This window comes from Prionailurus viverrinus, chromosome A3, assembly GCF_022837055.1.
Source record: "Prionailurus viverrinus isolate Anna chromosome A3, UM_Priviv_1.0, whole genome shotgun sequence".
Lineage (NCBI taxonomy): Eukaryota > Metazoa > Chordata > Mammalia > Carnivora > Felidae > Prionailurus > Prionailurus viverrinus.
Window position 1 is genome coordinate 667,909 of NC_062563.1, and position 25,713 is coordinate 693,621.

Consider the following 25,713-nt stretch of genomic DNA (forward strand, 5'->3'; position numbering starts at 1 on the left):
TACCTCAGGACTGGACTCTGGCCTGGGGACAACGGACACAGGCTGACCTCCTCTGACTCGTGCGCCCCCTCCCCTGCTCACCTGGCCCCCCTGGCTCCGGGGTGTCGAGTGGGAAGCTGGCGCAGCTAGTGCACAGGGCGTCGTGGGAGGCGGAGCCGGGCACGTTGAGGACGAGGCCCAGGGCCGTGCAGTTGCGGTGGGGCTGGCACTGTTCCGAGCTCGAGCTGCTGGCCGAGAAGGTGCCCGGGGGGCACGGCTGGCATTGCGTGTTCTGGCTGGGGGTGCCTGGGGACGAGATGGGGAGGAAGGGGTCAGGGGGAGCCAGGGGTGCCGTCCTCACCGGTGGCTGAAGTCCCAGGCCGCCGCCCGCCAGCCCGGCCGCGCACCGGGGACAGTCACGCCCGCGCCGGGCGGGCAAGGCGCGTGCTCCAGGCAGAAGCCCGCGTGGGCGAAGAAGCCGGGGCGGCAGCGGCAGGCGCGGTTGTGGGTGGCGTCGCAGGGCCGCGCCTCCTCCTCGCGTTCCCCGCAGATGACGTTGCAGTAGCGGCAGCGCTCCAGGTAGTTCCAGAACTGCGTGTAGTGGCGCGGAGGGCACGCGCCGCACGTCGTGGGGGCATCCCGACGGCACGGCCGCTGCACGAAGGTGCCCGGGGGGCACTGGCCGCACACCAGCCACTCCCGGGTCTCCGCGTCCCGCCACGGGTAGGTGAGCGCGCCCGCCGTCGCCGTCGCCGCCGCCCCCTGTGCCGCCAGAGCCAACAGTAGGGTGGGCAGCGCCCAAGGCCGGGTCAAGGGCGGCGGTCCCCGCCTCTCCAGTGCCCACATGATAGTCACCGGAGCGGCGGCTCGGCCTCCGGGAGGCCCACGAGCGAGGACACGGGGACGACGCGTCCTACCCTACCTGTCGCCACCCCACAAGCTCGCCCGTCGGCGGCCAGCGCCGGCCTATATGGCCCGGCCTCGCCACGCCCCCGGGGGGAGGGCTCACGACCTCCACGGGGCCGCGCTGCGACCCGACTTTCGGCGACGTCACCGCCCCACGGCCCCTCCCTCCCCAGGGAGCCCCCTCACCCCGCCCCCCCGCCTGGCGCCGGCCTCCGCCGGGCCTTAGTCCAGGGGGCGGTCCTGCGAGGGCCTCCCCAGCACCAGGGGCAGCTCTCTACCCGGGAGCAGGGCTGGCAGCCGGGGTGCAGGCTGGGGATGCCTGGCTCCTCTCTTCTCTGGTCTCAGCCATCTGCCGGTCCACCTGTGAGGACGGAGGCTGAGCCCAGTTGGGACAAAGCGCTCAGCGTGCCCTTTCCCGGACAGGGTGGGACGACCCTACTCAGATGCCCACGTCTTCCTTCCCAGCACCCTCAAACCCCATTGCCAAGTCCAGACCCTACAAACAGCGTCTGGATACGGTATCCGCAACTTTATTAGAGAACCTGTCACCTGATTAAAAGCAGGTCCACTGCGCGGGCGCGCGCACACACAGGTCCCGGAGAGGAGGGAGCAGAGCGTTTCCCCCACCTTCCAGTCCTGGGCTCAGGCGGCAGCAGCCAAGCGCCTGAAGCTCCACCCACAAAACAAGCAGCCAAGGAAAGTTCTGAAGAGGTACCTTTTAGCAGACCCTCCCCAGACCCTAAGGGTACTTCGGGGCTTCTCATAGGCAGGCGCCGATCCTGCTGCCATTTCAGGGGCATCCCCACGGGCACTGGCCTGGCCCGTGGCCCGCACCCCGTGAAGGGACAAGTGCCCCAGCTGCGTCCCAGCTGGGACAGACGCGGCGTCCGCCTGCCCGAGGGTCTCCAGCCTCACTGGGGCTCTGGCCAGAAGACCTGTGTGATGCTCTGCTTCCTGGCAGGGGCGTGGCAGGCCGGGCAAGTCCTAGAGGCCTGCGGAGATAGGGCAGTGCTGCACAGGCGCCGCCCCCCGCACCCCCCAGCTCCCGGCCCCCCAGGTGGCAGACGCGCAGCAGGCGGGTCCGCAGGGTCCCGCCGCCAACCTGGAGGAGCCGTCGCCAGCAGGCCCGGCAGCGGTGGAAGTTGCAGGAAGGGCACTGGAAAGGGACCGTGTCCTCCGCCCCGCAGCCGGGGCACGCCGAGCCTGCTCCAAGGGGGCCGCTGTGAGCGCCGCGGCAGCTGCGCCGCCCCCACTGCCCACACTCCCTGCGGCCCCTCCCAGGAGACCTACCGGACTCGGAGGGCGCGTGCCTGCGGGGGGCGCTGGGGGGCTGGCTGGGAGCCCCCACATCCCCGGCCTGCCTCGGTCTAAGGAAGGCCAAGATCTTGCTCTGGGTCCTCCCGGGTTTGTCCTGTCCTGGGGGACCTGGAGACACAGGCGCGAGTCTGAAAGGGTGGTTCGGGCTGATCTGCGGCCCCCTTTGCAGGGCTGCGTGGGGCTCCAGGGGCACCAGGTGGTCTCCCCCCTGCTCCCCCCCGCCGCCGCTACCTGGCCTGGAATCACCGTGGGCGAGGTCGGGAGGCACGGTGGGGGTCCCGTCCTGGGGACACGGCGGCTCAGGGCCCGCGGTCGGGGCGGCCGGGCCCATCAGGTCGGCGCACACCTGCCGGAAGCGCTGCTGGTGGCGAGGTCTCAGGAACGCGCCAAACCCTGTGGGGAGAGCGGTCAGGCCCCGCCCGCAGCGCCCGGCCCGGCCCGGCCCGCGAACCCCCAGCCCCGCCCCCTCCGCGGCCACTTGCTCTCCAGCAGGTGCAAGTCCTCGGGCCTTGAGGTAGTGAGTGCGGCCGCCACGGCCACCACCTTCTCGAAGTCACCGTCCCGTCTGTAGGCGGTGAGCGCTGCGAGGAGCTGGCTGCAGCCTACGGACCCCAGGGCCTTTCGGACATCGGCCAAGTAGGCGCTCCCCACAGGCGGGCCTTGCTTCTCCGCCCTGGGGGCTCCAGATCCACCCTCTTTTGGACAGCTGCTGGGGTCTCCTGGTGGGGAGGTGGACAGGATCATGGCGGGGACCTGGGGCCCGAGGGAGCTCCCCTGGCACCCTTCACACCAGCCTGCTCCCTCGCTCTGGGGTTGCAGAGCCAAAACGGCACCCGCGCCCCCCAGGGAGGACGCCAGGGCTCTTGTGCTCTGCTTCGAAGCCTCTCTGGGGACTGGTACCTGCCGGGGCTGGTCCGCAGACCAGGTGAGGCCTGCCTTGATTCAGGTGCTGTCCAGGGTCCAGTTGCCCAGCTGCACCCTGGGACAGGGTCAGCTTTGGGTCACACTCCCTCCTTCCTGAAGAAATGGGGACACACAACGAACCACCCAGCTGGTTCCCAAGGGTCTGGAGTGCTCCCTGGGGAGGAGGCAGGTCTGTCCAAGGGGAGACTGACACCTGCCACCCTCCTCTGACCACAGCACGACCCAGGCTTGAGCCCCCACCACAACCAACTGCTGCCAGGGGACCAGCAGAGACACCCCAGTGGGCACCAAGCCCAGAAAGGAGAGGGGTGACTCTTTTGCCGGAAAGTCCCCTCCTTGGGGCCAAGGGGTCTTCCTAAGCCAGCTCCCCACCCCCCTCCCTGATACCTATCCTTGGGGAAGTCCCTGCTCGGGGGTGAACTGTTTGCAACCGGGGACACAGGCTCCCAGGCTCTGAGGTGCAGGGCCCACTCCTGGCAAACACAGGTGGGGACAGGGTCCCAGCCTGGGCCATGCATGCTCTGGGGGACACACACCTCACCCTCAGCGGGCCTCCATGGGTGAACAGTCCCACCCACGAGCAGGGAGGCTGGGCCAAGCTAGCATTGCCCACCACCCCGCCCCCCGGACCCGGGGTACCGCCCGCTCACCCCTGGGGGCCTGGGCTGACGGAGCGCCCCGCCTCTGAGGAAGGCTGTGCTCAGGCCGGTAGCCGCAGCCATGGCCTGTCCACTTCAGGCAGACCTCCTCAAACTGCTGCTTGTGGTGTGGCCGCACGAACTGGTAGAAGCCTGTTGGAACGGTTCCACCATGCGGCCCCCGCGTGCTGAGCTGGGTGGAGGGCTCTGGGGTCGGGGGCCGTGCACCGGAACCTTTTCTAGGGAGCAGGGACAACCAGGGACCCTGATGCCCGCCCACAAGCCCCCCTCCCCGCCATGGCTGCCGCACTGCCCCTGCCCCTGGGTCGGGGGACCACCGCGGGCCAGGGCACCTTGGAGCAGGCCGTGCTTCTTGGGATCCTCAGCAAAGAGTGGGCCGAGACAGGCCACCAGAGCCTCAAAGTCGTCAGAGCCCTTGTAGTCCTGCAGGGCCCTGGTGAACGTGTCGAAGCTGGCCTGGCTCAGCGCCTGCTTCACGGCCACCATGAACAGCTTGGCCCTGCCCGCCTGTGTACTGGCCGCCGGCCCCTCCTGCTGGACACAGGGCCAGGGGCCCCATCAGTCAGGACCCACCCTCCCCTGTCCCAGGGACGCTGGGCTGCTGCTGTGGAGCACAGGCACTGGGAGGGACACCCCGGCTCCAGGGCACGGCTGGCCTGGCCCCAGGAGGGAATCCACAAAGACAGCCATGCCCCTTGGAGAGCAGCAGAGGCCAAGTGTAGTTTTGCCTTCCCTGGGTCGGGGGCTCCTATTCCTCAGCCAAGTTCCCTGCGCCCATGCAGCAGCAGACAGCCCCAGCCCGAAGGATGGTCAGATCACAGCCAGAGGGCACTTCTGACCAGATGGGGGACCTAAGACATCACTGTGCCTCACTCGTGCTGCACAGCTCAGGCCCGGACGCTGCCGGGGCTCTCAGCAAGAGAACACAGAAACCAGACAGGAGGGGTCCAGGCTCCCCAGTCTCCGCCCACTCCACCCACTTCCTGACAGCAGCAGTTCCCAGACGCCCAGGGAGATGGACAAAGGCAAGTGGTGCATGGGGCTTTCCAGAGCTTTCCTGGTTCAGAGGGACTCAACTGCCCTTAAATCCTTCATCTGAGGCTGAGAAAGCAGACCCTCCCCACACTCGGGCATGTCAGCACCCACACTTGAGCCAAGGGCTCAGCTCAGGGGGAGCTGACCTGGCTGCCAGCCCCACACCAAACCTGCCCAAAGGGCGAGGGCCCGATGTCTGTCCAGCTGGACCTGTCTACCACCCACAAAGTGGTCTCCAGGAAAGACAAAAGGAAACGAAAGGCCCAAAGCTGACCACAAGTTTGCAGGACTCCAAAGTGTGGAGGAGCCACCCCCGGTGGGAGGGACCCTGTGGGCCCCAGGCAGGGCCGCACTGGCAGGGCCGCAGGACCCCATGCCGTTGCTGGGAGCTCTGCGGGGTCTGAAAGGTTGTCAAGGTGAGAAGTTAAAATGCAAAAGAGACCTGGAGCCCATGCAGGCCAGGCCCTGCAAAGATGCTGGGAGGCAGGAGGGAGGCGGGAGGGGGCCCAAGCCCAAGAGGAGGGCGGGAGGAGGCCCTCGGAGCTGTCAGAATAGGCTCACCTACTAAAAGATGAGGCTTAAAAGACCCTCCTTTAAACATTGCAGCTGAACAAAGGTTGGGGGGGGGCAGGCCTTGGAGAGCCAAGGGCATGGGGCCAGGCTGCACCCCTGGGAAGGCAGCAGGGAGGCCAGGCCCAGCCACACCTCACACTCCCTGGTCGGCACCGTGCGTCCTGGGCCTCCCACCAGACCCCGTACGTGGGACGCTTCACGTACCCGGCTGCCCACCAGCCTGATCTTCCTTCTGCCTCCTTTCTGCTGCTGTGCAGGCCTCTTCTCACGTGGGAGGGACAGGGTGGAGACATGCGCTGCCTGGGGGGGACACGCTGTGGTCCTGGCCATGCCCTCAGAGCCCCCAGGCCCCTTGTGACACTGCAAGGGCCCACAGTGGGAGAGAAGAGCCCTCTCCTGGGTCCGGCCCACCAGCCTCCCCCGTGGCCCAGATGGGAAGGGTACGGAAGGGATGGGGGGAGGGGCCGCCTGCTGTCGCAGCCGGGCTCACCCCAGGCCCCAGCGAGCAGGACTGGGAAGGGAAGGGACTCTGCGGCAAGCAGGGCACGGGGGCTCCAGGTCCGGCCAGAGCTAAGGGCTCCAGCGCAAAGGCTCCAGGTGAGGAGCTGTGTCCCCCCTGCCCATCCCCACCCCCAGCTCAGGCTCCCAGAAAGGGCTGACCTCTGGGGCAGCAGGAGCTGGACTCTGACTGCTCGTGCCAACCCCCAGAGAACCAGCAAGGGCGTGTAGGGCAGCACCAGCTGAGGACTGGGGGCGGGGGCGGGGGGGCGTGCCAGGGGTGTGCCGAAACTCAACCACCCGCCTGACCAGGGGGTTTACAGGAGGGAGAGTAGATGTGCCCCAGGCTTGGGAGTGGGGGGGGGGGGGGGGTGCACGGGTCTGTCTCTGGGACCTCCCGCACCTTCTCCATCCCAGGGGAGGCCTTGTCCCCAGGCCCCCCAGCCAGATGCTCGCTGTGTTCCAGGGCTGCCAGCAGCCCCACAGGCCTCTGCTGAGCGAGGGCCAGCTCCCGCCCATACTCCACACACAGGCTGCTCTCGGCGTCCCTGGTCGGCGACCCTGTGGGAGCACAGATATCAGCAGCAAAGCCCGTGGGAGGAAGGGGGTGATGGGGGTGGGGGGAGGGGGGACAAGTCAGGTCTGTCCCAGCAACACTCAGGCTCAGCCAGGCACTCTGGTCACTGGACTGAGCGCACCGGTAGCCAGCAGGAAGCACCCCAGGCCCCCAGCCCGCAGGGCCCCTGCCCAGCCGTGTCCCTCAGGCAAACGCACCCGCGGGTCTCCACCTCAGGCTGGGGACGTGCACATCCAGACTCTTGGCTTTCCTGGTGGAGAGGGGGCCGGGCGACACGGCCACCATGACAGCACCTTCTCCCTCACCCAGACTTGGGGCAGCGAGTAGGGGGGCCGGCACCGGCATCTGGACAGTCACAGAGAGGTTGGGGTCGCGCACAGACCCATCCCCTGGGTAGGGCGTGAGGACGCAGCCAGCTGGGCATTAGGAACTCACATTTTTCTGGGCGACACGGAAGAACTGGGCCACGTCCCGGATGACGTGGCCGAAGCTGTCATACACCTTGACGTGGGGGCGCACCCAGGAGGGCAGCTGGGCTCTGGCGTCCGCGTGAGTGAACCTGGCAGGGCGTCGGCTGTCAGACGGGGAGCCCCGCCCACCCCATGGCCCACGGCCCACAGCCCAGGCTCACGCTCGCTGAGGGAAGGACCAGAGCCTAGCTGGCCACCCTCGAGGCTGCGTGGAGAAGAGCCGCACCTGTGGTCACAGAGGAAGATGGCCCCGTAGTCGTGGCGATGCCGGATCACCCGCCCGATGGCCTGGTTCACAGCCCTGGACGCCTGCTGCCGGTACCACTCGTGCCCGGAGAGGAGCTGTTGTGGGGGGAGCTCAGTCGTGGGGGCTCTAGACCCTCCTCCCCACTCCCGCCCAGGCCTGTGGCTTCTCACCTGACCTCCAGGCCCGCTGCGGCCCTTCAACTCGTCCAGGAACTGCATCTTGAGGACCACCCGGGGGTCCATGCGTGGGGGGTACGGCAGGCCCGTGACGATCACACCGCGGCCATTCGTGTCCGCAAAGTCTAGCCCCTCGCTGGCCTGGGGGCGTGAGTACTCTTTTCCCCGGTCTGCCTTCCCCAAGGGTCTGCCCACGCCCAGGTCCTCACAGCCACGCATGTACGGGTGGGGAGAAGCCTCCCACCCTGAGCCAGGCCCTACCTGGGGTTCACGGCTCCCGGGGTCTCACACTCCCGGAAGCTCCTCCACCCTCCCCACCCGCAGCCGGTGAGGGGCGCTCACTCTCAGTGCCTAGACCCGATGCCCGCCAAAGGGCTATCCAGCCTGGGATGCCAGGGCTGCACCCTCCTCACTCCTGCTTGCTGGACACGGGGCACCAGGGAGGCGGTCGGACCGGCCCATCCCACTGTGTCACAGCCCCCAGGTCATGAACTGTGAGCTGCCTCCGACACAAGCACCAGCCGGGGGAAGACAGGCTGGCGGGTGTGGGGCACAGACCCTCAGCAGCCTCACCTTCCCCCGGCACACAGCCAGGAAAGTAGCCCCGCTGGACCCGGGGGAGGCGACTCGAGTGTAATAAGCATCCACCACCTGGGAGGAGACACCGGTCAGCTCCTTCCATCCACGGAAGCGAGACCCCAGGTCTCATCCTCTGAGATGAAGGGCTGTCCCAGCTCGGAGGTGGGCGAGCAGAGTTCTAGAAGCTTCCTCATGGCACAGGTTCCCAGGCTGACCCAGAACCTGTTCAATGTTTCCCAGAAAGCATGGGGACCCCAGGGCTGGGCTAAGGGGGCAGGGGAGGCTTGCTTCAATGACGGCCCCTCAGACTCGAGGGTCTGGGGCCATCATCCCCATGCCCAAACTTCCTAAGAGGTGACCTGTCAGGGCCAGTGGCCAGCCTGGGGCAGCCATGATGGGCAGTGGAGCCCGAGAGCTCAGACCTCTGAGAAGCCACCTTTGCTCCTCGGCTCCACAAATAGAGGCTTCAGGGACTCCAGCTTCCTGGCAAAGTCACGGGCCTGTGAGGAGAGACAGGGAAGGGGGTGCCCATCACACCTGTCACATCTGGCAGGCGGAGGGCCACATTGCAGTCACCTCTGCCTTCTCACACAAATGTTCGTGCTCTGGCCCTGCCAGAGCCTTGGCTGTCTGGGGCTCCCCTCCCACCCCCAGGACACACAGAGGAGGGACGTACCCGCCAGAACTCCAGGCTTTTCTCCATGACGGGGTAGGAAGGGAAAAAGACCAGGAGCCCGTGCGGGACCACGCGGGCGATGTTGCCTACAAGTGCCACGGTGGCTATGTCAGCGGGAGTAGGTGCTCAGAGAGGCTGCCAACGATACCCCCTGGGGACAGCAGGTAGGGCAGGGACCCCAGACACCAGGGAGTGGGTGGGACCTCAGGATGGAGGCCAAAGCTTCCCACGGGCACTCACCTAGCGCCTTGCCGAGGGAGGACAGGCATGCATCAGAAAACCTGCACAAAGCCAAAGGCCCACCATCGCGAGGGTTCCAGCAGGTGGCACACTGCCCGCCCACCTCCTTATCCACCAGGCCCCCTACCGTTTGTCAAAGGCAGAGCTCAGCTGGGCTCCATCGGGGCCTTTGGGGACGATCCCCACCCAGATCTGGTGCTTGTCGATGACATGTGGGTTCTCCAGGCAGACTGGGAAAGGGCTGGGGCAGCAGGGTGGCCCCCGTGAGGTCTTGAACCCCAGCACCTGGCGGCCCGCGGCTGGCCCTGGGACCCCCGCCCCCACAGGGCACAGGGCAGCCTTACATCTGCAGCTCCAGGGCGAAGGAGGACACGGGGGCCAGTGTGCCGCTGGTGAGGATGAGGGTGCGGACGCCCTGACGGACCAGCTCGCGCATGCTGTGGCTGGGGCTGAAGCACCAGTAGCTCAGCACCTTCCCTGTGAGGGGGAGTGTGAGGCTGGGTGGGACACAGGAGGCCTGCCACAGGCGGCCGCTGGGCCCCGCAGCCCACACGTACATGTCTGAACACGCGGACCTGCCTGAGCCCTGAGCTGAGGGTCTGGGCCAGGGCCCCTCTTTCTTCCTTCAGGCGTCCTGGGAGCATGGGCGGACCCAGAGCAGACCCGCAAGGGGAACATACTGGGGGTCACCTCCAGAAAGGCCAGCCAACCCAACCTAGACTTGCAGACACGGACGTGTGGCTCAGGGCACCGAGAGCAGGCAGGCAGGCTGCCATCACGTGCCCCTGGCTGAAGGGCACACCTGGAAAAGGAAGCAGAACCCAAGCTCTGCTGGAGGAGGAGGAGGGAGGGGCCGTGCTTCCTGGAGGCGGGATCAGTGCTTCCCTGGAGGGGCGGGGTCGGTGCTTCCCTGGAGGGCGAGGCCAGCGCTTTCCCGGAGGGGACCGTCCCCCCCCCCCCCCCGCCCCCCTGCAGGCAGCGCCAGCGCTGAAGTCACCAGCAACAAGACAGTGGTGTCCGGAAGCGGAAGCAGCCGTTCCTAAAAGTGCCTGCCTCCTACTGGCCCCCAGCTGGGTCCGGAAGCTTAGGAAATTAAACCAGCACAAGCAGAATGACTTTAAATAGCACTCCAAAGTCCACACTAGGTCATGGGTCAGCAGGGCTGTTTCCAGAAAAGAACCAGTCCCCTCCTGGGGCCAGAGAAGGTTTTTCCACCTTCAGGTGGGAATCTGGCCCGAGATGGGGGGGGAGAGCGGGGGCTGGGTGCTCTGGCCTCTCCCAGCAGGGCCGGCCCACCCCTTGCTCACGCACATCCTAGCTTCTCGGGAAGGTCAGCAATGAACCGGCTTCCCACAAACGCCCAACTCGGGGCGGCTATTTCTGAGAATTCACATGAGCTCCGAAGTACACAGGACACAGGGGACGCCCCGCCCCGCTGGCCATGGATACCTGCATACCCTGCCCGCGTGTGAGTGCTCCCCCAGGGTGGGGGGGGGGGGGGCAGGCCCCAGTGCTGGCGCAAACTGCTTCCTGTGACCTCACAACACGCGAGGGTTGCGCTGGTCTCCTTGCCTTTCATGGAAGCTACTTCCTGCTCTGAGAGGCCAGGTGACCCGCCGAGGGCACCCTGTGACCCTCCTGCTTGGCGCCAGCCTTGCCCATGGGCCCAGCCCCCCTCTTCCTGCTCGGCTCCGTGGGATGGCTGACAGCGGCATGGAAGGGGGTGTGCCGGCAGGGCTGGGCCCAGAACACAGACCACCAGCCATGCTGAGGGGTGACCGGGACAGGACAGTGACCTGACCTTGGGACCCACTGCCCCAGACGTGCCTGGCAAAGCCCACTCCAAAGGCCAGGCTGCATGGGGTGCTGAACTCTGCCTGGGATTGCCGGAACACTGGCCACCACCAGTGTGGACCACACCACACCACAGGGACACACACCTTGGCCAGGACAGGCCAGCCTAGCCTCACACCAAGAGCCACGGGATGCCTGACACAGACCCCATCCTCAAGAGTCACAAGTGGCCCCGTCTCCAGGACACGTGGAAGCAGGTAAGACCAGTAACAAACCTGGAGAGTGGGACGTGGGGTCAGGGTAACAGAGGCAGCACCAGAGGGACCGAAGTGGCCATCACACATGACCCTGGGGTCTGGAGAGTGGCCTCGGCCTGAGCTGGCCCCGCACGTGTCCGCTCGGTGGGACGGCATTAAAGCAGCACACCTGTGCCGACGTGAATGTGCCCAGGTCTCCCCTCCCCGTGGGGTGGGGGACCTGGCTGTGCCCTCGCTCCACGGAAGCCCTTCAGGTGACTCTGGGTAGGCCCTGTGCCGTCGGCCAGCTCTGAGGCCCTTCTGTCTCCGCCAGCTCTGTCTGGTTGAGCTGTGGGGTCACGCGGGGCAGGCTGTGCCCGGGGCGGGGGGGCCGGGGGCGCTGTGCGGAGCTGGAACAGGGGAGCGCGGCCCCGCCCCCCCAGGCACCATACCTTGCTTTCTGGCCGCTGTGGCGTTCCAGGCGTCTGATCGCCGAGCTGTCCTCTGGTGACCGGCATCAGGGTGGATGTGCACCTGGAGGGACAGAGGGGACAGCATCCCGAGACCCAGCCCCAGGGTCTCCCCCGTCCCCGAGGCAGCCCCTACCTTGTAGGATTGAGAGACCCCAGGCCCCATCACGGAACTAGACACGCCCTCCGCAGGGTCTGCACTGAACACAATCTGAAAAGCAGACATGGGGGACAAAGTCAGCAGAGACACGCTGGTCACACAGCGTACAGCAGGGGCCACCACTCCTGAGTCGCCCCCACACACGGGACGGATGCTCAGGGCATTGTCATCCCCTACCCTGCCTCTGAGCTCATGGCATCCCTGCTGTGGGACTCCAGGCCGAGGGGCAGGAGTCGCACTTGCCTGTCCCCTCTCCTGAAGGACCCCACGGCACCGGAGACACAGCCATCCCCCAGGGCCCCCTCTGTGGTAGCTAATCCGTGTGCTCTCACAGGGAGCAGGCCTGGGGTGGTCAGGGAGCCAGAGGAAGGGACTCAGTTCACCCCCAGAAGTAAAAAGACAAAAGCGATCCCTAACTAAAATAAAGAGAACCGTACTCTTGGCCAAGGCAACAAATGGAGAAAAAGAGTCGAGCGATAACTTTGGGGAAGAAGGCGCACGATGCTGGAAGTTAACAAACCACATGGCGGGACTGCTCGGAAAACCAAACGACTTTTACAATTAGAAGGAAAACTTAGTAAGACAGTACCAGGAGGCCGACAGAAACACCAAGAGTGCCCCAGGATGCCCTGGGGCCCAGCGGCTTCCTGTCCACGGCTTTGCAGGTGAGCAGGTCTCACGCCGCCCCAGGGCAGGCTGCACCTGCCCCATCCCTCCTGAGGCTGCCTCTGTCTGTGTGGGCTACATACCCCCTTTCTCACCCTACCTTGAAGGGATCTGAGTTTCGGGAGGTACGAGGCTCTACAGCCCGCCTGGGGGTGCTCTCAGTGCGGCCTGTGACATGGGCTACCTGTCTGGCCAGCCCACTGACATCCTACAGCCCCGGGGCCAGCCCAGCACACCCCCTTCCCATAGGAGTCAGGTCTGGGAGGAGCAAGAGCCCGGTCACACTTCCTACAGCTGGAAGGGACACACCAGAGAGAGAAGCTGGCCTACAGGCAGCACGGGGCAGGCAGGGACACGGAGCCATCTGCCAGGCCCACTGAGAGCGGCTGCCAAAAGAAATTCCAAACCAATGGGGTAGGGGTGCTTGGGTTCCAGTGAGTCTGCGGGGGAGAATCTGGGGAGGGGAGGGGGCTGCGTGGGACCGGGTTTGAGCTCAGGGCACCTGTGGAGGGGACAGCAGCCCTAGCCCAGCGCCCGCTCATCTGCAGGGACCCTGAGATCAGTGGGGAGTACACGCAGGGAGCAGCTCAGAGGAGAGGGCCCGCCTGGCAGGAGTCTCAGACAGGGGCCAGGGTACCCAGAGACCCGACAGTCACAAGAGGCCATGGCCCCAGGCAGCAGTGGCCTGGAGCGCCTCAGAGAAGTGCTGGGAGGACAGCAAGGCAGGGCCTGGCACGCCAGGACAACACCTACCCACACTTCACACTCAAGGAGACGGAGCCTCAGGTACCAGATCACGGTGGCTCTGGGGGACGTATACCTGCCTTTCCCTGGGCTGCAGGATCACCCACTCCTAGCTCCTCCTCCCTCCCCCCCATCCCAGTTGGACCTCCCCCTCCTGGCCTCCCCCAACCCCAGGCAGACCTCTCAGCCTGGCCTCCCCCCACCCCAGTTGGACCTCCCCTGCCTGGCCTCCCCCCAACCCCAATCGGACCTCCTGCCACCCCAGTCGGGCCTCCCAGCCTGGCCTCCCCCAACCCCAGTCGGACCTCCCCCTCCTGGCCTCCCCCAACCCCAGGCAGACCTCCCAGCCTGGCCTCCCCCCAACCCCAGCCGGACCTCCCCCGCCTGGCCTCCCCCAACCCCAGTCGGACCTCCCCCTCCTGGCCTCCCCCAACCCCAGTCGGACCTCCCCCGCCTGGCCATGCAGGTGTGAAGAAGCACCACTGAGCACAGAGCCTCCTGTGTCTTGTTTCAGCAAGGACCACTAGCACCAAGAGTCCTCTTAAGAAAGGGCTAGCGAGGCCCTCATCATAGGGTCCTTTTCCTCAGAAAGGGACGGTCCTCGACAGCTGGCCCGGCAGCCACTCGACTGAGGGAAACAGACCCTGGCTTGTCCACTTGAGCTGAGAAGTGGCTCAGCCAGACCCAAAGACAGCTAGCTGGACACACGACAGCACCCCGGGGGGCAGGAGGCAGCCGTGTCCACAGGCCCTGAGGTGTGTGATGTCCCCACTGGTGGCCTGGCTAGGGAAAGGTGGGGTTTGCATGCGCCAGGAGGGGCTGCCCTCACCCCAAAGTGGATCCCAGAGGCCAGAGTGAGGCCAGTCTGGCCCAGAGAACATGCTGGCCGCGCCTGCCGACTCTGAACGCCAGCCCCATGGGCCCCACCTGGGCTCACAGGCGTTGCCCAGACGCACTCACCCCTAGTATCTGAATGCCTCTCTGGGTGGGCTGGCCCAGTGGCCAGACAATGGGGCTGGGTAGACAGAGTCGATGGCCTCTCACTCTGTGATGGACTCATGCTTTGACTTACCTCTGAAAAGCTGCTTCAAGAAATTACTTGAGAAAAGGTGAGAGCGGACGGTGTGGCCACGAAGCCTGCCTGAAACCCAGGGGACCCCGCCAAGCCCCCACACCCCCTGGCTCCCGGGGAACCCGCCCTGGACCTGACTGCCCAGAGCAGCCAAGCACGGCCCGCTCCCCTAAGGCCTCGCAGAGCACCTCCAGGTTAAGAGGAGACACGCTTCAGGTGCCGATTCGAAGCATGTGGCGTGGGCGCCTTGGCCTTGCCCCAAACCTGGGAGAAGGAGGCACCCCTCGACCCCCATCAGGAAAGGAGTCGCCATACCTTCGCCATAGGCCCACCCTACCTGGATGATGTCTGAGAGCTTCTGCAGCCCCGCCGTGTTGGTGAACGGCCCCGTACCTGTGGGAGCAGCAGATGCTGGCCATCCCGCACCTCTGCCAGGGAAGGCCCCGGACCCTCCGCCCTCAGGAGCCAAGAGCAAGCTTGGCCTCAACCCAGTGTTGGTGTGGGGCGCGCCCTTGCGGGGGGTGGGGGGCAGTTCCCACACTGCTGCCAGAACGTCTCCGGGGGGGTCGGCGGGATGAGAACAGGCTCTGTGCTCAAGTAAGGCTGAGGCTGCTGGGCCACCCCAGGGCCCAGGAGCACAGCAAAGTGACCGTCTGAGATGAGAACAAGGCCCCACCCAGCAGAAGTGGGCCCACGGTACAGCCTCTGGGTGGACACAGGATGCGGGGGGCTCAGGGGAGAGGCTGGCGGGACCCGTGGCTCAGTCGCCTAGCAGGTGCCTCACCACCCTTCCCCTCCGGGGCTGACCAGGGAACGTGTTTTACAAAACACATGCCCGTTGAATGGCAGCGAGGCTTCAACACCCCAGGCAGAAAGGGGGATCTGGGGGCAACGTTCCTGCCTGGGGGTGCAGCAGGCTACAGCCCTGAGTCAAGGCCAGTGTGGGGGCCAAGGTGGCCGCGGGGCCCAATGGGGACTCACGTCCTGCCAGGTGCTGGATGATCTGGTCCAGGGAGTCGAGGATGCAGCCTTTGGTCTGAAAGGTTATCTGGGCTTCGGCAAACAGCTCAAAGATGTAGCTGCAGAGGACAGAGGCTCAGGCAGGGCCCAGGCCGCCTCCTGAGAGGAGGCCAAACTTCAGAGCCCTGAGTGTGAAGGAAAAGGCAAGGCCCCACAGGGCAGCTCTGGGAGGCAGGTAAGCCCTGCCGTCTGGGCCGTGAAGGCCGAAGGGCCTGGGGCAGCTGGGAAGCAAGTGGGAGTCCCACAAGGCTCTGAGCACAGTGTGACAGATGGGCTCAGGAAGAAGGCAGGCAGCAGTGCTCCAGCACATTCTAGAACATTCCACACCTCGAGAACCTGAGGCTGGATCCCAGCACAGCTGTCAATTGTGCCCTGAGGAAAGCTACAACCGGCCCCAGGCCACGATCTCTCACCTGCCTTTAGGAAATAAAGCCAGGTGCCCTAGGCTGCTGAGACCACAGTCCTGCACACCCCGGCCAGCCATCCGGGCCTACGGGCGGCCGGAAGAGGAGGCTGGCGGGAAGATGCGCACAGAAGCTCCTCACTCTGAAGGGTGGCTGCGCTGTCGCCCAAGGGCTGGGCCAGAGCGGGAGAGGCCGGGGCCAGGGCAGCTGGGCACTGTAAGGAGAGCCGGGCACACCCACTGTCCTTTACCTCCCTGGCTTGGTGACACCACTCTGGTCCCCCGGCAGCTCAACGGCATCGATGGCCCCCTCCAGGCGAAGCAGGATCACTGTGGGCAAGGGGTCGTCAGGTGCAGCCCGCCCGGCCACGCTGCAGCGGGGGAGGGCAGCACTCACCCTTGAGCTTGGCGAGGTCTTCCAACTCCATGCGCAGCCCTGGGAGAGCGGCAAACGCACAGTCACTTTCCACCGCCACGCACCGCATCCTGGAGACAGGATTCGGGCCGGATTCCTGCCAGTTTCCCCAAGTCGTGGCGGTCTGGAGGTTCGCACAGACCAGTCCAACAGGCTCTGAACCCTTCCAGCCCGGCTCTGAACCCTTGCAGCCTGAACGCGGGCCAGAAGCAGCGGTGTGAGCTGGCGGTGTCTCACCTCTAAGGACACGCGAGCACACACACACTCGGATGCTCGCTGGAGGCCCAGGACAACGACCCAGCTACAAAGTGTCCCAGCGCCCGCCTCGTGGCTCTTGCGAGATCAGATCTCCCGCGAGAGGAAACCAGGACTGCTTGGAGACTTGGCTGGAGCCAGATGAGGGACAGGAAAAGCGTGGACAGGTGAGGAATATCCCAGTCTCCCTCAAGGCCTGGCGGGGCCACGCTAACGGCCAAAGATGGGACCCTGAGTTCAGGGAGGATGAGGCTTAGAGCAGACCGTGTTGAAACACAAGTGCCCACTGATGACATTAAAACTACTGTCCTGAGGGGCGCGTGGGGGGCTCAGCCGGTTGAGCGTCCGACTTCGGCTCAGGTCACGATCTTGCAGTTCAGGAGTTCGGGCCCCGCGTCCGGCTCTGCTCTGACAGCTCGGAGCCTGAATCCTGCTCTGGATTCTGTGTCTCCCTCTCTCTGCCCCTCCCCTGCTCATTCTCTCTCTCTAAGAATAAATACACATTAAAAAAATTTTTTTTCAACAAACAGAAAACCCCTACTCTCCTGAGGGGGACAAGGGACCAATAAGCAGTCGAGAATAAACTCCCAAATATGAAAATTGGGAAAATAAAGGAAAACAAAAAAACAAGCATCTATTCTGCTTTTCCTATAAAAACAATATCACCAGGGGCATCTGGGGGGGCTCAGTTGGTTAAGCACCTGACTTTCGATTTCGGCTCAGGTCATGACCTCATGGCTTCATGAGTTCGAGCCCCACATTGGGCTCTGCGCTGACAGTGTGGGGCCTGCTTGGGATTCTCTTTCTCCCCCTCTCCCTGCGCCTCCCCATCTCTCTCAAAATAAGGTTAAAAAAATTCTTTTTTAAGTTTTTAATTTCAATGATGTCCAATTTATCTTTTTTTGTGCTTGTTAGTTGGCGTCTTTTTTTCTAAGGTTTTATTTATTCACAAAAATCTCTACACCCCATGTGGGGCTCAAACTCACAACCCCGAGATGAAGCATCACACGCTCTTCTGACTAAGCCCACCGGGCTCCCCAGCTGGCACCACTTGAGACCACGGGCCTGTGTGCAGTCCCAGAGAGGGACACCGAGGGGAACGGGCCCCAGGTGTGGGCTGTGCTGAGCGGCCTCCTTCCAGGGAGGACGGGGTGGAAAGGAGAAGAAACCAGTGGCTGCAAAGAGGCCCCGCACACAAAGGGGCTCGCCTGGCGGTCCTGGCCGAGGGTCCTAAGTCACACACAGCTGGCGGGACGGGACAAGAAGGGCACTCTCCCAAGCCCGGGAGCCCCAGCACAGCCCTGAGAGAAACATCAGACGCATCTGATTAGGGCACACGCTGCCAAAGGCCTTATCAACCTTCCTCCCGACTGTCAAGGTTTTTCAAACTCAAGGAAAGTCTGAGAAACTCACAGACAAGAGCTGGCTGGGCGGGGGGGGGGGGGGGGGGGCTGGTGTCACGTGGTTTTCCGGGACAGAACAAGGACATCACGTGAAAACTAAAGATATCAGCCACTCCACACCCACAGCACAGCCCTTCCCAGAACAGAATCCACATTCCTGAAACAACTGAAAAAGCCTTCAATTTCACTCCCGGAAGGAAAGCAAACGAACAGCACACCGCGGCCCGGTCTATTAGACCGGCAGGATGAAAAGGCCCAACGTCGCATTCTGTGGCCAAGGCTGTGGGGACGCAGACCTCTGCCCACTGCCGGTGGGAGTGCAAACGGTCCCCTGCCACCAGTGATGAGGGGCCCAGGGTTCAACAGCCCAACAGCATGCTTCCCTGTCGACAGCAGCCCCGGATCCTGGAGCTGACCCTGAAGTGCGTGTGCCATGTTGCCCTCACGGCGCCGTTTGTGACCGGGGGTGTTGGGAACAGCCTAGATGCCATACGGACGGACATGGGGCATCCACAGGGGGACTCAGGCAGCCGAGGAGGAGGGAGCCTCTGCAAGGGGAGGCCTTGGCCGGGCATGCTAGGAACGAAAGCAGTAAGGTGCAAACACGCGTCTCCAAGGAGCACACGGCCCTGTGTGCAGGGGAGAAGAGGGAGGCAGCAACACACGCTTGTATCTGCTGCTTTCGTGGGGGAAATAAAGCCCAAAACAGAATAAACCAGAGACTGACAAGACACTTCTCGAGTAGACGATGACTTCTGGACCCACGTTAACATTTCAAATGCTCAAGAAATAGCAAAGGCGTGATAAAATCAACAGAGGGAGAAAAATGCGTAAGAAGTGAAATCTAAAGGAGAGCAAGGGAAGCGGAGAGGATGATGAAACGACAGTGGAGCTGCAGGCACAGCCGAGCACCAGGGCACAGTATGCGGGCTGCACACTTGGGCCGCCGACAGAACGGGTACGAGCGAGCGTTCGGCTCTGGCGGGGAAGCCTGCCGTTATCACGGATGCGTGAGCTGTTTAGAAACAACCGTCTGGGTATTCCAGGATAAAACAAGTAAGTGGACTATTGGGAAAAACAGAAGCCAGCTTTTTCCACTATCAAAAAAAGGATGGGGGGGGGGGGGGCACCTGGGTGGCTCCGTCGGCTAAGCGTCTGCCTTCAGCTCAGGTCATGATCTCACGGTTTGTGAATTAGGGCCCCGCATTGGGCTCTGTGCTGACAGCTTGGAGCCTGCAGTGGCTCCTCTGTCCCCCCTCTTTCTCAGCCCCTCCCCAACTCGCTCGCTCTCAAAAATAAATGAACATTAAAAAAAAAAATTCTAAAAAAAAAAAAGCCCCCATGTTTATAGCAGCACTATCAACAATAGCCAAAGTGTGGAAAGAGCCCGAATGTCCATCGATGGATGAATGGATAAAGAAGACGTGATGTATATATACAATGGAGTATTAGTCAGCGATCAAAAATGAAATCTTGCCATTCGCAACTACATGGATGGAACTGGAGGGTATTATGCTAAGTGAAATCAGTCAGAGAAAGACAAAAATATATGACTTCACTCACATGAGGACTTTAAGAGAAAAAACAGATGAACATAAGGGAGGGAAACAAAAATAATATAGAAACAGGGAGGGGGACAAAACAGAAGAGACTCACAAATACGGAGAACAAACTGAGGGTTACTGGGGGGGGGGGGTGGGGGAGGGGGGATGGGCTAAATGGGGAAGGGGCACTAAGGAATCTACTCCTGAAATCACTGTTGCACTAGATGCTAACTAACTTGGATGTAAATTTAAAAAAATAAAAAATATAATTAAAAGTAAATAATACATAAAAAGGGTGGATCGGGGCTCCCGGCTGGCGACTCTAGACCTCAGGGTCCTGAGTTTGAGCCCCACACTGGGTGTAGAAATTACTTAAACAAATAAATAAAAACAAGACAAAATGGATGGGAAGACCGACGTGGACGGGGAGAAAGCGAGGATGAGACGCACGGTTTCAGACAGACTGGAGCGTGTGCGTGAGCCCGCGACCCCGCACGCACGGGCAGGACGCTGCCCTGCCATGTAGAGGAGCAAAGTCTTCCATACGGGGAAATTCCAATTCGGAAATGAGCGGCATCCGGGGGTAAGAAGACACGTCATTTTGCAAACATTACGGTAATCGTTACTTCAGAGACGAATCGCGAACGGACGCCACAGGTTACTTAGAAATTACAAATGGAAGAGCAGAAACTTCATAGCAGGAAAATCCGGCAGTCGTCACTTACCGAGTGATCAAAGTTGGCGTCACCAACAACGCACACACAGACGTGCCGAGCCTCGTCTGTGATACGAGCCCGAGGGCGCGGCACTTGTGGGCGGTCCTGAGCGGAGTCACGAGGGCACATCTCACACGCCCCAAGTGCAGGGCGTCCAACGTAACTAACCTTTCTCTTCACAGGTATCTAGGCCACAGAAGAGGATATCTGTCCAGACCACAGCTCTCAGGCCACAGAGACACGGCCACGGCGTGGCTCCCAGACCACGACATTTCCTCTGGTTGTGTCTCAGGCTACAGTGAGGACGGCCGGACAAATTCTTGACAAGAGTGCACTATCGATGTTGGTCTCCCGGTCAGAGCAAGGCCACACGAGAGTGTCCTTGTTCTTGGGAAACAAACGCTGAGATACAGAGTATCGGGAAGGACGCACAAAGAGATCATCCGTCCACAGAACTCAAATAGAAACAGGAGAAAAACAAAAGATGATTTTAAAAACGAAGACTAAATCGGAAGGAAAACCAAAGTGAACGCCTGCCACGGCGACTTCAGAGAAACAGGAGAAAGGGGGCAATTTTTTACAAGTCAGGAAAGACACAGGAAAGACCTTGAGGCAGAGGAGGCTCGGAACGCGTCCCAGAAGAAGAAAACCGGAGCCCATAACAAGAGCTGAGCACGGCAGGCCAGGACACTTCCGCGGACGCAGAGCAGTCTGAAACCACGTGTTGAGGGGGCACGTCGCATGGCGGACACTGAGACACTACGACAAAGTCACCGCGCTTTGGAGAGTTCTGAGAGGACACAGGACTTGAAAATAAAAATCTCAAGATAACAAGGTTTAAGAAAAACATAAGACCATCCATCCAGATAATCCACTTCTAGGTGTCCTCGCAGAGAAACACGTAGCTGTTCACTCAAACACACGTGCATTCGGGCGTTGAACACAGCTCTGATTCAGCAGTTCTGATGAAGGGAAAATGTGAAACAGGTACAAACGGGCAGGGCTCCGTGGGGGCAGACAAGCTCCTGTGAGGCTCAGGGACCTGGAGCCCGAGACCAGCTCGGGGGGCCCGCAGGGCCGCACCTGTCTTCATGACGACGCCACCCCTCAGCATGACACACAGTTTGCCTTTCCCCTCGGATGGACCGGCCTGGACGGACTCGGGAGACCTAGAAGACGATACATCTGTGTTGCCCGGCGTTGCCGGCACTACCTACAGCAGCAGCGGGAAATGAACGCAGCACGTGATGGGCGGTACCGCATCAGAGCAAAAGCACAAAGTTACGGCCCAACCACCTTTGACAAAGCCAGATTATTGAACAGATCTTCTTAACCATAACAAGATGCCACTCTTTCAATTTTTAAAATACAGTCGTTTTTTTTAAGAAAAACGTTCTTGGGGCACCTGGGTGGCTCAGTCGGTTAAGCGTCCAATTTTGGCTCAGGTCATGATCTCACGCACAGTTCCTGGGTTCGAGCCCCGCCTCGGGCTCTGTGCTGACAGCTCGGAGCCTGCTTCGGATTCTGTGTCTCCCTCTCTCTCTGCCCCTCCCCTGCTCATGCTCTCTGTCTCTCTCTCTCTCTCTCTCTCAAAAGAAAGGAAGGAAGGAAGGGAAGAAGAGGGAGGGGAGCGGAGAGAGATAAAGAAAGAAAAGGAAGGAAGGAAGGAAGGGAAACAAAACATTATTTGTGTTAACATGCCACGGACTGAACCACGTTCTATAAAAAGATCTGTTCGGGGCGCCTGGGTGGCGCAGTCGGTTAAGCGTCCGACTTCAGCCAGGTCACGATCTCGCGGTCTGTGAGTTCGAGCCCCGCGTCAGGCTCTGGGCTGATGGCTCGGAGCCTGGAGCCTGTTTCTGATTCTGTGTCTCCCTCTCTCTCTGCCCCTCCCCCGTCCATGCTCTGTCTCTCTCTGTCCCAAAAATAAATAAACGTTGAAAAAAAAAAAATTAAAAAAAAAAAAAAAAAAAAGATCTGTTCAATTCCTAACCCGTGGTCTCTGTGAGTGTGACCGTATCTGGAAACAGGGTGTTTGCAGATATGATCAAGTTAAGATGAGGTCACTGTGCACGACAGTGGGTCCTACTTCCGTGACCAGTGTCCTTACAAGAAGAGGGACATTTGGACACAGACACACGGGAGAGAAACCCGCGTGAAGACGCAACAGAGGCTGGAGGCTGGACAGACGCCCCAGACGCCTCAGGAGCCTTAGTGTGGAGCCGACGTGTGGGCCTCAGACTCGGGCCCCAGGGCGGGGGCGGGGAGAGGGGGGGTCCTGTAGTTCCAGGTCGCCCGACTTATGGCGTGTTGTTACGGCGGCCCTGGAGCCTCACGTAACGCGTAATGGCTCGTTACTCACAAGAACAAATACATCGTCGTGACCTGTTTAGTCTCTGTTTGTTTAGTTTCCATTTCTAATACAGGAATCATCGATAAACATAATTCACGGGAAGACGAATCAGTAAGGTTTCTTCTTAACTTTAACTTTTTTTAGATTTAAGTTTTCATTTACTTATTTTGGGAGAGAGTGTGCGCGTGAGTCAGAGAGGGGACGAGAGAGAGGGAGAGAGAGAATCCCAAGCAGACTGTGCACTGTCAGCACAGAGACCGATGCGGGGCTCAAACTCATGAACCGTGAGTCAGACACCTCACTGACTGAACCGCCCGGGTGCCCAGAATTCAGTAAAGCGTTAAGAACATAAAGGTCCAAACCAAAACATTTGAGAACTTCTGTGCCAACCACACAAGCGCCGCTTACGAACCCTCCGTCCATCGGCGCGGGGCTGTGGGCGAGCCAGCGGAGGCCTGACCGAGAGGGCAGACGCAGGTGCCCTGGGCAAGAAGGGAGCATGGAGCCCGCAGGGGGGCCTCTGCTCCCTCTGGAGACTGTTCAGTCTCCGGTCGCAAAGAGGAAGCTCCAGCTGGCCCCGCCGGCACCCCGAGCCCGACGGCACGACACAGCAAAGCCTCTGGAGACGCCACCGTGCAGAGCACAAACGTCCCAAACCTCTAGCAACCAGACAGGGGAGGTGCCTACGGCAGAGCGGTCCTGCTGTGACCTTGTCAGCCACTGACAGAGGCCGCGGAGCGGATCCACGCAAACTAACCGTGGCCACCAAACACGTGCACGTCCAGCACAATTACCCTCGTGTTCAGGAAAACACCGGGAGGGGACTGTGAGGAGAGTAAGCCACATACGAGTAACACTAGCGGGTCTTTGATAAATGACGTACTTCACAGTTAACACGTGTAATTTTCATTTTTATACAGTGGAGTCTCTACCGCTGGGAAACTGTGGAAAGGTCTTCAGAGAACGATGGAACGGTCAGCAGGCACCCACTCCCTGCTCCGTGAAGCCCCAAGACCCTCCTAACATAATTCATCTTGGGGCGCCTGGGGGCTCAGTCAGTTAAGCCTCCGACTTTGGCTCAGGTCAGGATCTCACTGCTCACAGGTTCAAGCCCCACATCAGGCTCTGTGCTGACAGCTTGGAGCCTGGAGCCTGCTTCCGATTCATCTCTGTCTCTCTGCCCCTCCCCTGCTCCTGCTCCCCCCCCTCTCGCTCTCAAATGTAAAACGTTGAAGAAAAAAGAAGTTCACCTTGTCCCCAAACGACTGAAGAAGGCGCTGGGACCGGAGACCACCGGGCAGCCTGTCTCGTCTCTCGTCTCCCACCTGCAAACTCACCTGAGGCGGCAGAGTCCGCACTGAAGTCCAAGTGGAACTCGCCCTGCTGTGCCACCTTGGTCTGCTCCTCCAAGACCTGGTCTATGGCGTCCAGTCCAGAAGCCACGTCATGGGGGGTCAGGTCGAAGGATGCCGACTCCTCACACATCTTTTCCTGAGAGACCAGCATACACGTTACAGCCAAACGGGGCAGGGACTCGGGGGTCCAGGAAGCCAAGGTGCGGGTGAGGGTACAGGAAGCAGAGCCCCCCCCCCCACCGCCAAAGTCCCCCCTCCACGGTCTCTAAGGCCAGGTCACAAACTGGTCCAAAGATGGCCATCCAACCACATGAGTGTCTAAAACTTCATCAGCAGAAAATTTCCCATTAGAATACAGATTTCTGGGGGCACCTGGCTGGCTTAGTCAGAAGAGCATGCGACTCCTGATCTGAGGATTATGAGTTCAAGCCCCAAATTTGGTGTAGAGATTACTAAAACAAAATAAACTTAAAAAAAAAAAATAGAGAGGGGCGCCTGGGTGGCTCAGTTGGTTGAACGACCGACTTCGGCTCAGGTCATGATCTCACGGTTCGTGGGTTCTAACCCCATGTCGGGCTCTGTGCTAACAGCTTGGAGCCTGGAGCCTGCTTCGGAGTCTGTGTCTCCCTCTGTCTCTGCCTCTCCCCAACTCATGCTCTGTCTCAGAAATAAATAAACATTAAAAATTTTTTTTTTTTTAAATATAGATTCCTGGTTTTCCTCAAAAATTCTATCTGGCCCACTGGACCTATCGTCCCCCATAACAATGCCTGGAACCAAGCGGAAGCTTGAGAGTGGCCGCCACTGTCCCAGGACGCAAGGCTCCAGAGCACCCAAGCAGCCTTCCTCCAGTGCCCTGGCCAAGGCCAGCCATTCCTGGAAACACAGGCCCTGAGCGGGGGTCACAGGAACGTGTGAGGCAGGGTGCAGGTGAGAGAGAGGGGCCAGGAGGTGGCCTCTTTGAGCCGAGTCTGGTTATGGCCACCAACGGGGAGCATTAGGCCAGGCGTCCACCGAGAGACAAAGAGAACAAAACAGACGGGAGGGGGGTACTGGGGGGGATTCCAGGTGGAAGTGGGCCACGGGGCCGGACAGTGTGCCTCGCCTGGGGCTCGGAAAGGTCTGCACTGCTCTCTGCAGGAAGGCGGCAAAGGAGAGGCGTGGCCAACGGCCACCCAGCTACTCACCACATTGTGAGCTTCGTCGAAAATCACAACCGTCCCCTTCAGGTCAATGCTGTGCGCCCGGCGGCTCTGCACCAAGAGGGGAAGGACGCAGGGCTGGAGCCAAGAAGCACGAGGCAGGCAGGGGTGGGCTGGCCCTCCCCCTCCTCCCCAAGCGTCACCACCGCACCGCCGGAGCCGCGGGCCATCCCCTCCACTCCACCCACCCGCCGCTGAGCTGGACTTCAGGTGGCCCTTCTGGCGACACACACGGCACGAGGGAGCAGGTACGCGACCCCACACCGCGCTCGCCACACAGCCGAGGAACGGAGGAGGAGCAAAGCGGGGCTCAGCCTAGCGTTCCCTCGGGGTGGGGCGGGGTGGCGTGGCTGGGGTCTAGGACTGGAACTTCTGTGTCTCCGCCGCAGCTGACGTTTCCATAAACAAAGCGCCCGGTTTAAGTGCGTGGATGGGTTTTGACAGGCGCGAGCGAGCACCGCGGCTACTGCAGCCACACCCGCCTGCTGCCCGAGGAAGGGTCTAGTCTCAGGAACTGAACGAGCAAAGGCCCCACCGGCCCCTGTGAGGCCAGGGACACCCGCGGACGCCAGCACTCGGCAGCCACGCGAGCAGACGGCTCACCTTGGCGTCCAACAAGTAGTTGTACGGCACGAAGATGAGGTCAGCCCGCCGCTTCAGGCTCCGAGACAGGTAGTACGGGCACAGCCTGTGGGGAGCAGGGAGGTGGCGCCGTGGGCACCACAGAGGGGGACCAGGTCCCCGGAGGGGCTCCTGCTGCGGGGCAGGCGTGACGAAGGAGCCCTCGCGCTGCCCGGGGCCCAGACAGGAGCCGGAGCCTGGGGACGGTGGGAGGGCCCACAACTCACACCTGAGTCTCTGACCGGGGACTCCGACTGGGCCGCCGATTGAAAATGCCACATAAACAGGGGCGCCCGGGGGGCTCAGTCGGTTAAGCGTCCGACTTTGGCTCAAGTTACGATCGTGCGGTTCGTGGGTTCGAGCCCCGCCTCGGGCTCTGTGCTGACAGCTCGGAGCCTGGAGCCTGCTTGGGATTCTGTGTCTCTCGC

The 25,713-nt window shown here is 61.8% G+C and overlaps 1 protein-coding gene and 1 long non-coding RNA gene across 13 annotated transcripts in view; one reads left to right on the forward strand and one right to left on the reverse strand.

Moving 5' to 3' along the window:
* RTEL1 (regulator of telomere elongation helicase 1) overlaps positions 1 to 25,713 on the reverse strand; it is a 34,975-nt gene that overhangs the window by 768 nt on the left and 8,494 nt on the right. For 4 of the 12 annotated variants that reach the window (XM_047852878.1, XM_047852881.1, XM_047852882.1 and 1 more), the window contains exons 8-34: positions 25,268 to 25,352; positions 24,650 to 24,715; positions 23,445 to 23,598; positions 15,819 to 15,857; positions 15,673 to 15,751; positions 14,980 to 15,077; positions 14,336 to 14,391; positions 11,339 to 11,567; positions 9,201 to 9,333; positions 8,984 to 9,097; positions 8,857 to 8,897; positions 8,617 to 8,702; positions 8,363 to 8,440; positions 7,935 to 8,012; positions 7,356 to 7,502; positions 7,165 to 7,280; positions 6,904 to 7,027; positions 6,666 to 6,813; positions 6,295 to 6,452; positions 5,598 to 5,693; positions 4,118 to 4,319; positions 3,777 to 3,917; positions 3,103 to 3,219; positions 2,685 to 2,921; positions 2,434 to 2,595; positions 2,176 to 2,310; positions 82 to 285 (exon numbers count right to left, since the gene is read on the reverse strand). In XM_047852878.1, the coding sequence (XP_047708834.1) occupies positions 82 to 285; positions 2,176 to 2,310; positions 2,434 to 2,595; positions 2,685 to 2,921; positions 3,103 to 3,219; positions 3,777 to 3,917; positions 4,118 to 4,319; positions 5,598 to 5,693; positions 6,295 to 6,452; positions 6,666 to 6,813; positions 6,904 to 7,027; positions 7,165 to 7,280; positions 7,356 to 7,502; positions 7,935 to 8,012; positions 8,363 to 8,440; positions 8,617 to 8,702; positions 8,857 to 8,897; positions 8,984 to 9,097; positions 9,201 to 9,333; positions 11,339 to 11,567; positions 14,336 to 14,391; positions 14,980 to 15,077; positions 15,673 to 15,751; positions 15,819 to 15,857; positions 23,445 to 23,598; positions 24,650 to 24,715; positions 25,268 to 25,352 (3,323 nt within the window). Of the gene's footprint in view, positions 1 to 81; positions 286 to 386; positions 1,878 to 1,987; positions 2,311 to 2,433; positions 2,596 to 2,684; positions 2,922 to 3,102; positions 3,220 to 3,776; positions 3,918 to 4,117; positions 4,320 to 5,597; positions 5,694 to 6,294; positions 6,453 to 6,665; positions 6,814 to 6,903; positions 7,028 to 7,164; positions 7,281 to 7,355; positions 7,503 to 7,934; positions 8,013 to 8,362; positions 8,441 to 8,616; positions 8,703 to 8,856; positions 8,898 to 8,983; positions 9,098 to 9,200; positions 9,334 to 11,338; positions 11,568 to 14,335; positions 14,392 to 14,979; positions 15,078 to 15,672; positions 15,752 to 15,818; positions 15,858 to 23,444; positions 23,599 to 24,649; positions 24,716 to 25,267; positions 25,353 to 25,713 lie in introns of those variants that run through there. The other 8 variants (XM_047852884.1, XM_047852885.1, XM_047852887.1 and 5 more) reach the window with 8 other exon arrangements.
* Positions 9,531 to 25,684, forward strand: LOC125162188 (uncharacterized). Its single transcript, XR_007150924.1, has 4 exons — positions 9,531 to 10,907; positions 24,170 to 24,392; positions 24,603 to 24,912; positions 25,109 to 25,684. It is a non-coding gene; the product is annotated as an uncharacterized LOC125162188 (long non-coding RNA).